The 10,117-nt window shown below is 41.4% G+C and overlaps 1 protein-coding gene across 3 annotated transcripts in view; it reads left to right on the forward strand.

Moving 5' to 3' along the window:
- LOC114478706 (sickle tail protein-like) overlaps nucleotides 1-7,426 on the forward strand; it is a 33,915-nt gene extending 26,489 nt beyond the window's left edge. For 2 of the 3 annotated variants that reach the window (XM_028471865.1, XM_028471866.1), the window contains 10 exons: nucleotides 59-272; nucleotides 478-588; nucleotides 1,749-1,926; nucleotides 2,811-2,894; nucleotides 2,971-3,094; nucleotides 3,166-3,235; nucleotides 3,321-3,473; nucleotides 3,912-5,594; nucleotides 5,952-6,074; nucleotides 7,368-7,426. In XM_028471865.1, the coding sequence (XP_028327666.1) occupies nucleotides 59-272; nucleotides 478-588; nucleotides 1,749-1,926; nucleotides 2,811-2,894; nucleotides 2,971-3,094; nucleotides 3,166-3,235; nucleotides 3,321-3,473; nucleotides 3,912-5,594; nucleotides 5,952-6,074; nucleotides 7,368-7,382 (2,755 nt within the window). In that variant the 3' untranslated portion in view covers nucleotides 7,383-7,426. The remainder of the gene's footprint in view (nucleotides 1-58; nucleotides 273-477; nucleotides 589-1,748; nucleotides 1,927-2,810; nucleotides 2,895-2,970; nucleotides 3,095-3,165; nucleotides 3,236-3,320; nucleotides 3,474-3,911; nucleotides 5,595-5,951; nucleotides 6,075-7,367) is intronic. The other variant, XM_028471867.1, reaches the window with a different exon arrangement.
- Nucleotides 7,427-10,117: the final 2,691 nt, after the last annotated feature.

Here is a 10,117-nt window from a genome sequence, read left to right on the forward strand (position 1 = left end):
ACGAAGAGTTCACACCTGGTGTCTCTAATGTCTGATGGATGCTTCCTGTTTTCCATAGGTCGGTGTCAGAGTCCTCGTCTGTGGTCAGATCAGACCACGTGGAGACGGTTAAAGTTCTGGACGACAATCCTATACCACCCCAGACCCGTAGCCCTCAGTTCTCCCCCAAACCACAGCCCAGACCCAGACTGGACCAAAACCAGAGCTCCCACCTCTGCACCAACGGAGCTCCAGCTCTTCACTTTGGACGAGACTCTCCAACCGTGGTCAAGGTAACGCTAGTAAACAAATGTGATGCTGAGGTGTGTGAGGACGTCAGCAGGTCAGTTATTTCTTCTCTCTCTGTGTGTGTGTGTGTGTGTGTGTGTGTGTGTGTGTGTGTGTGTGTGTGTGTGTGTGTGTGTGTGTGTGTGTGTGTGTGTGTGTGTGTGTGTGTGTGTGTGTGTGTGTGTGTGTGTGTGTGTGTGTGTGTTGAAGGTGACTCCTCAGAGCAGAGAGGGAAGTCCAGGCCTGCACAGGAAACCAGAACCTAAGCACAACCAGAACAGATCCATAACATCACAGGACAGCAGCAGCCATCACGGAGTGGTGAGAGACACACACACACACACACACAGAGGAGATGACATTTACCCATACAGGCATAGTTCTACAGTATATTTATTCTATTTCTTCTCAGCCTAATGTAATAACAACCACAAAACCACATAAAAAGAAAATATAAGAAAAACACACAAAATAACTTCTTGCTGTTCAAGGCCTGCTGATGCTTATATTCGGTGTCACGGTCTGAGTTTACCTCCTTACTGAGATTATAACCCTAACCTAACACAATCCGATAAACAAATAAAACACTTGTCCGTTCACTTTGAAAACAAAAATAAACAAAAAAAAAATTTTTTTTTTTTTTTTTGCAAAAATTCATTTTCCGGTTGTACGCACATACAGTCTCAGTATGATGCGCACTCAGTACATGACACCGGTTCTTAGCGTGTGCTTGGCTTAACTTCATTAAGATTACAAAAATGACTACAAAACATCTACAAAGACACAAAATGACTACAAATATTAAAATGAAAGAAACACCAAAAAGACACAAAAATACAACCGACCGACTCGACGGAAAACAAAAAAAACACACAAAATGACTACACACTGTTTTAATTAAAAAAAACAACAAAAAAAAAACACTAGAAATGATACAGAAATACACAAAGTTACTACAAAAGGACCAAACAACAACATTAATACAAAAAATCCTCAAAATAACCACACAAAATGACAGAAAAAAATAATACATAAAACACTTTAGAAACACACAAACAACACAATTGCCATCTGGAACACAAAGTTACACAACATGCTTGGAGGGAATATGAAACAGCCACTGTTGAAGAAATAGTATCTGTTTTTCCAGGTTTATTTATTTAATTCAACTATTTTTCATTTCTCTTTGAGTTTTGTTTTAAGAAAGAAGGCTTGTAAAGATCACAGGCATCTATTTACTGTATAATTTTATCTGTCAAATTGCGTAGTGTGCCACCCTTTGTAAACTTTGTGTGATTGTTCAAACGAAAATCCAGAAAACCGACCCTGCACATACAGTACAGTACGTGTAGAGGAGATGTTTTCCATCAGCTGCATGATTACGTGTCATAATTGATGCTTGGGTTGTAGTCTTTGACTGGATGGAGTGCAGGGTGTTGGTTGGACACCTGTCATGGACTCTCATCCTCTGTCTCCTACAGAAAGCAGACCGAGTGTTTCACAGGAGCGTCTCACAGGAGGACAGCAGGGCGACGCTGCAGAACCAGGACAATCCGACGGTGACGTCTGTGTGTGAATACGACGTGTGGATACCGAGAGAGACGACCGCTCACACCGAGCCATCAGAGGTGGAACGTGACGCTGACAGAGGACCACAAGGTGCAACATCAGGGACACAACACCAGCCCCAGCACCACTACCTAGGCTGCTCTGTTCATGGCTCACAACACTTTTTCTCTTTATTGAATGTATTTGTAAATCACTGCACTTTGTTCACACACACGGTTATGTTTCGTTTGTTGTGCTTTAGATACGTTTGCAATCACAGATTATGGATCAATGTTCAGCGCGCGAGTAATAAAGAAATTATATTTCTGTAGTAAAAATATGGAAACGTTTCATTATAATTAAAAAAATATGAAGTATTTAAAATAAAATAAAAGATGAATATGATTTTTTTTAAATCAAAAGTTTATGAAAGTAAATTAGATTGAAATATTGAAATTAAAATTAATTAAACAAAATATTCTAAAATAATTTAGAAAATTAAAATATGAAAAAAATTACATAATATGAAAAAACAAGAAGAAAAAATTTACATTTTAAATAAATGTGGTAAAATGTATCTTTTAATTCGAAAAATTATATTTTTTAATAGAACATTTAAAAGCAAAATGAACAAAATGAAAATTCTAAAGATGAAAATTTTAAATAATGTAAAAATGTGTGCATTTATGTGACTATGAGCAGAGCTTTATCGTCAAGATATCATTGATCAAGTAAAAGATGGACATACTGGTACTTCTTCTGCATGCTTAGACACGTGTGTGTGTGTGTGTGTGTGTGTGTGTGTGTGTGTGTGTGTGTGTGTGTGTGTGTGTGTGTGTGTGTGTGTGTGTGTGTGTGTGTGTGTGTGTGTGTGTGTGTGTGTGTGTGTGTGTGTGTGTGTGTGTGTGTGTGTGTGTGTGTGTGTGTGTGTGTGTGTGTGTGCGTGCGTGCGTGCGTGCGTGCGTGCGTGCGTGCGTGCGTGCGTGTGATTTCAGCCTCAGTGCAGCGGAAACCGGCATGTGACGACCAGAGAGGTGGAGCTCCTGTTGTGAGGGAGAAGGTGGAGGACTCTAAAGCAGGTAGGATGTTCTCCTGTTGCTTATGTATGATCAGAGTGAAGCTCTAACTGTGATATGATCATTTATGTTTTTGCAGCTTCTTCTCAGCTTCCTCCTAAAGACTCTGGAACTCCATCAGCCTCTCCCACCAAACCTCGCCGTGCGGTGAAGCAGAGCTCAGATGGAGCATCTACATCCTCTCCACCTCCTCCACCGAGGAGGTCAGTAGGTGACTGAGCGTTGAGCATCTGCAGTCCTGATGTTCTCACCAGTTTCTATGTTTCTCTGTCAGAATCCAAACAACCAGCCCATCTCTGACCACAGAGTCGTACAGCGGCAGGATTCCACCTGTGGGAGCTCAGGTTGGTGATTTCAGAGTGAAATACCACACATTCCCCAGTTCTTCATGTTCTCCATTCTGATTCTTCTCCTCTGACACACTGAAAGGATAAGAGCAGAAATGAAAAGCAGCTTCCTCAGCCCAAACCTCCCAGACAGCCTCCCGAGGTCAAACCCAAGCCTCAGATCTTTGCTCGGACATCTCCCACCGCCGCCACCAGCCTCAGCTCTGCCCTGGGTCCAACCTTACAGGAGCTGCAGGTTTGTTACATGTAGACACACAAAGCTGTGTTTTATTCTTTACACATCTGAGTCACAACTTATAGAACGAATACAACCTTTACCATTACGTAGAAAATGTATGTTACATAAACAATGTATCCAGCAATGTCCACTACAAGATAAACGTCAGTTATGACAAAAGATGCAGCTACGACAAGAGTTCCATCCAGCAGAACTGCCTCATAACAAAAATGTTCCATTACGACACAAAATTACGCTAACAAAAATATGTCCTTCACGCCAAAAAAATGCGCGTTGCAACAAAAATGTTCTTCATGACAAAATGTTTGTTGTAGAAGAATTTCTCATTATGGTAAAAATGTGCATTTCTACAAAAATGTGGATTGGGACAAAAGTTCAGCTTTATTTAAATGTAACTGTATGTAAAGCATGTATTAATGCATTTTCTAATCGTAGGTGAAATCAGAGCTTTCATCAAAGAACCATTTATCAGGTGAAATAGAGCAAAAGTCAAAAGGAAGAACCAAAACCTCTTTAATCTCAGACATGCCTCAGCTCCGGAGAGCAGATGAAGGCAAGGATCATCTTGTTCTTCAACGTGACAAGAAAAAAGTGGAGCTGGGGTTCATTTCTGAAAAGACTACAGTGGTAGAAAAGGAGGAGAAGCCACCAACTGTACCTGTAAGAATGAATTTCACAGCCCAGAAGAAGCTGACAACAGAAGCTGGAGACTCTCCGACGAAGAAGGACTTTGCATTATCGCCAAGCTCAGTGGAGAACAAGGTGAAGGTTACAACAATTGTTACGCTGCAAAAGGAAAACCCGCAAGAAGCGCCAACAAGTCCAAAGAAGACTCACCAAGAAGCAGAGAAGAAGTCCAATGTGACCGTAGTCGTGACTTTACAGAAAGAAAACACACCCACGGCTCCATCAACGAGGTCCTTATCAGCGTCGCAGGTGAACGGTTCTGTTGACTTGGGAAAGGAGAACCTCACTACTTATTTTCTCAGCTCTACCCACAGCAGTGAGCCTCAGATGGAAGAAGCATACGTGAAAGCCACAGACTCATTGCTCTCCTCGGAGGAAGGTGGAACCCTGAGCCTAACCGACGAGGGTCCACCTCCTCCTCCGCCTCCGATGGGTAAGTTCAAGCAAAGGTCCAGGACCAAAACCAGGTTCATATGTGTGGACGAGCCAACCAACAGTGATGCTTCTGACCTCCAGCCAAATGAGGTGGACTTCAGCACTGATGATGGGAACCAAGAACCCAAAGACTTTGAGGAAGACGAGGACCTGAGAAACAAACCCATTATTGTCATCTTGAATGAGCCTATTGACCCTCAGATGGCCTACAAACGCCTTTCCACCATCTTTGAAAGTGAAGAAGACCTCCCCGGAGCTCCTTTGAAGATGTCATTAGAGAGGAAGATTTTGCAAGAGAAGAAGATCTCATCAAAGACTACAGCTGAAGAGTCTAAACAGGTACAAGATGAACAGAAAAGAGCGTCTCCTGAGACAGAAAGTTCTCCTCAGGTGCAGCATGGAAAACTCTCAGCAGATCCTCTCTCAGTTCCTGAAGATCAGAAGAAACCAGAGTCACCTCAGAAGACGGAGCAGAAAAGGAAATTCAAATTCAAGTTCCCCAAAAACAAACTGGCCTCCCTCAGCCAGGTTATTCGGACCAACAAAGCAGAAAAGAAGACATTGAAGCTGGTTGTGTATGAGGAGGAAGAGGAGATGCAACCGGACAAGAACACAAAGAACCGGACTAAAGCGCCAACGAGCTTGGAGATCACCAGCTCCAAAGCAGAAGATGTGAAAGTCTCACTTTCTAGGTCTCACACCCGAGTGGAGCAGCTGAGAAGGAACACGTTCGACACCATCAACAGCCTGGAGGAGTCCATCAAGCAGCTGGAGATTAGCGTGGACAGCATCAGCTCCCCTTTGCCCGAGTCTCCAACTTCTCCCCTTGACTCCACCCACAGAGGTCAGGTGAAGACCAGGACGAGCAGAGAGAGGGAGAGAAGTCCCTCCAAACGCCATGCCTCCAACCCCCCCAAAGGCCCAAACTCACCGCAAAGCAAGAAGGCCAAAGCACAACCTGGACGAGACACGGCGAGGACCACGGCCAGGAGACAGGTGTGCTGCTGTTTGTCTGGTGATGGGCTCTGGATTCTGGCTTTTCACACACTTTTACACTTTCAGGTCCACACAAAGTCATCACTCACTCCTGGGGACTGTGGGTGTTTCAGGACCTCTTCCTCGCTATCTTCTTTCTTCTGAAGCTCTCAAAACATCTGACACTGATTACCTTCAGATGTTTGAATTCACTCAGTCCTCACTTACTCACAGTGACAGTGTTCCCGTGGTATTTCTGCTTTGAATGAATGAATGAATGAATGAAAAGGTTTTTTGTTTTTGTCTGTGTGTGAATACCTCAGACTGCACAACTTGACATCTCCTGATTTTTGGATCTGTTGTGTTTCTTTCTGTCAGACGTCCAACAGCAGCTCATCTGCTCTCAGATCTCACACCAAGACTCACCAGTCGTCGTCCTCCAGTCCTCCAGAGAAAACCAGCAGGACTCATCGGCAGGACACGCAGACTCAGAGCAGCGAGGTGAGGAGATACTGTATCCAGTACATTGCTAACAAAAAGAACTGCACCAAAAACCAAACCTGGTTTCAGAGAAAAATGTGTGGAAGCTTTACTGCAACTAACACAAATCAATGAAAATGCATAGATGTAAGAATACACAGATCAACTTGAACACTAGAACCACCTCCAGTGTGCCTCTACGCTCTCACTGTGTTTTAACACCAACATCACTATAATGGACATTAAATCATTGAAAGTTTAAATTGTGTGAAAAATCAGAGACGTTCATCATCGCTGCACCATTTCTGAAAAGAAGTCCTAAATAAACAAACACACAGGTTATATGGGGCACCGATTGTAAAGTTGCGCATGCTGAAATAAACAGCAACTTTTTTGCAACAAACCACGTTTAAAAAAACGTGTGTGAATATTTTTTAATGTTACTTTTGCCCAGACTTACAGCAATATTTGTGAAATATGTGATATTTTTTTCTCTTAAAAATATGTCAATGTTAAATCTAAATGTTAATCTAAATGTAAATGTAAATCTAAATGGTAAATTTAAGTCTAAATGTAAAATCTAAAGCTAAATGTTAAATATAAATGTCACAGGTGAAACTAAATATTTAGCTCATAGGCAAATTTGCCATTTAGATTTAGCATTTTACATTTCGATTTACCATTTCCATTTAAATGTAACATTTAGATTTAACATTTATACTGTATTTAAAAAAATATCACAAATTTCACAAATATTGCTGTAAATCTGGTCAAAAGTAACATAAAAAAATTCACATATGTTTTGTAAACTTGGTTTGTTGCTAATTGTGTCAAAAAGTTGGTGATTATTTTAGCATACGCAGCTTTACATTTGGTGCCCCATACAGGTATACATTTTTTTGTTGTAAACATTTGCTTTACAATGTACGTCTGTGTTGTAATGTCAATTCTTGATGTAAAAGACACTTTTGTTGGAACAAACATTTTGCCATAATGGACATTTTTGCAAAATATTTGTCACATTTTTGTCGTAAAAGACATTTTTTGTACCTTTTTTCCTAACAGTTTTTGAGTAACGCTATTTTGCATGACAAACATGCAAACTTGTAAAAGATCTTTTGAATGCATTAAAGGGTCTTCAGTTTGTGTCCATTACAGTGATGTACAGTATGTGAATGTATTTTTGCTGAGCTAGTTTGTATCTCCTGAAGCTTTTGGATAAAACTGCTTCCTGAAGCAGCACTGTGTTTATCCAAACTGAGACAATGCTCTGGACCTCAACCTGCATGTAACTTGCATGTTCTCTGTGTGCAGCCCTCCTTCATCTGACAGCACGTTGTGGGAAATGTGTCAAAACGTGAACTCCTCTGAAGGTATCTCCTCCAATCGCAGCTGTTTATGGGTTTCATTAACATCAAATGCAGATTATGTAAAGCAGTAACAAGTACTTATTATTATGAGAACCAAATGTGATCAGATATTCACAGAATTTAAAAACAAACGTGTTCATAGAGTATCAATCATATGTATCCCACACCCAACATGAATTCATCATGGCGGCAAGGAAAACCTTCTGTTAAGCAGCAGGAACCTTGTGTGGATCCCATTCCTATGATGAACAGCCATCCACGTTATGCTGTGTTGGGTGTGTGCAAAGGAAAGGGTGGAGACAGAGTTGTTGAGACTCTGTAACTCCACACTGAGGATCCCACGGACCTGCAAGACAAAAGCCAGAAGGAGTACAGGAGCAAACACACAAGGGAAGAAGCAGACATAGAGGGAGTGTTAGAGAGAGGAATGGGACCCTCTCCGGTCCCTCTCTAACCTAAATGACCTCTCTCTTAACGCCCTCTCCAACCGAGCATGCCAGACCCCCCCCCCCCGGCAGTCTATGCCTATTGCATCTTAACTCTGAGCTATGAGCTGGTTCCTAACTAAAAGCTTTACCAAAGAGGAATGTTTTGAGCCTAACCTTAAAGGTAGAGAGGGTGTCTGCCCCCCGAACCGTGGTTGGTAGATGGTTCCAGAGAAGTGGGGCCTGATAACTAAAAGCTCTTCCTCCTATACTACTTCTGGAGACAAATGGAACAACGAGTAGGCCAGCATTTTGAGAGTGTAGTGTTCTGGGGGGATTGTATGGCACTACAAGCTCCTTGAGATAGGCTGGTGCCTGTCAATTTAGGGCTTTATAAGTGAGAAGAAGAATCTTGAATTCTATTCTATATTTTATGGGAAGCCAATGCAGAGAGGCTAATACAGGAGTAATGTGATCTCTTCTCCTAGTTTTAGTCAGTACACGTGCTGCAGCATTTTGAACCAGCTGAAGTGTCTTAAGCGACTTGCTCGGGCAGCCTGCTAAAAGAGAATTACAATAATCCAGTCTAGAGGTAACAAAAGCATGGACTAGCTTTTCGGCGTCGCTCTGAGACAGGATAGATCTGATTTTAGCAATGTTACGGAGATGAAAGAAGGCAGTTCTTGAAGTTTGTTTTATGTGAGAGTTGAAGGATAAATCCTGATCAAATAGAACCCCAAGGTTTTTAACAGTTGTGCTTCGTGCCAGAGTAATGCCATCTAGGGCAGTTAGACTAGCATAGGTTTCTCTAAGGTGTCGTGGGCCCAGTACAATGACCTCAGTCTTGTCTGAGTTAAGAAGAAGAAAATTTTGGTCCATCCAGGCCCTAATGTCCTTTAGACAGGCCTCAAGTTTAGATAGCTGATTTGTCTCACCTGGCTTCATTGATACATACAGTTGGGTATCATCAGCATAGCAGTGGAAGTTAAAGTATTTTCTCATAACATTACCAAGGGGGATCATATAGATACAGAAGATGATTGGACCTAGCACAGAGCCCTGAGGAACCCCGTAGCTTACTTTAGTGTACACAGAAGACTTATTATTCATGTGTACAAACTGGTACCTATCAGATAGGTAGGACTTAAACCAGTTTAGGGCAGTCCCTGTGATTCCAAGTAATTTCTCTAATCTCTCTAGTAGAATATAGTGATCTATAGTGTCAAAAGCTGCACTAAGATCTAATAAAACCAGCACTGAGAGTCGTCCTTCATCTGAAGCCCAGAGTAGATCATTAGTTACTTTAACTAAAGCAGTCTCTGTGCTGTGTTGAGCTCTAAAGCCTGACTGGAAGTCCTCGAACAGGCTGTTGTTTTGAAGGAAGTCACAGAGCTGAGCTGCCACAACTTTCTCAAGAATCTTTGAAATAAAAGGAAGATTAGATAGAGTAGATAAAGTAGCATTTTGATTAATGTGACTAATAAATAAAAATACATTAGAAATAAAAGAACTGAAATTGATATCAGACATCAAAGGCTTGTGATCACTGTACTTCAACCTTAAGTTTGCTCAACAACTCAGGCATGCGTAACAAAAACTGCATACTATAATAATGATGCATCAATTTTATATAGTGCTTTTTCATAGACACTCAAAGTCGTTTTACAGAATTAAAGGATTATTCCTTCACTCCACACTTAGTGGTGGTAAGCTACTATTGTAGCCACAGCTGCTCTGGGGCAGACTGATGGAGGGGAGGCTGCCATAGTGCGACCACTACCAACACTCCCTCACAAACTACATTCATACTAGGCAATGTGGGTGAAGTGCCTTGCCCAAGGACACAATGACAGATACCACTGTGGTGACTGTCTCCCACTGTGGCACCTCAGTGGTCTCCCATCCAACTACTAACCAGGCCCATATCTATCTATATATATATATATATATATATATATATATAGATAGATAGATAGATAGATAGATAGATAGAGAGATCCAGGATTTGTGTACATGTATGTGTGTATATCTCAATCCATAGACCGCAAACCGTTCCCAAAGTCAGTGTAAAACCATAAAAGACACGTTTACATAATATTAGCGCTGAACGATTAATTGTATTTGCAATATTATCGCGATATCATAAAACGCAATTTTCTAATCGCAAAGGCTGCTTTTTTTAATTTTTTTTTTCTTGTCCTGTCTTGTACTGTCCTGTTAAGTTCAGAGAGAGTTTCAGAAGTGCAGTCCACATGAAACGTGAAGTTAG

This window comes from Gouania willdenowi, chromosome 17, assembly GCF_900634775.1.
Source record: "Gouania willdenowi chromosome 17, fGouWil2.1, whole genome shotgun sequence".
Lineage (NCBI taxonomy): Eukaryota > Metazoa > Chordata > Actinopteri > Blenniiformes > Gobiesocidae > Gouania > Gouania willdenowi.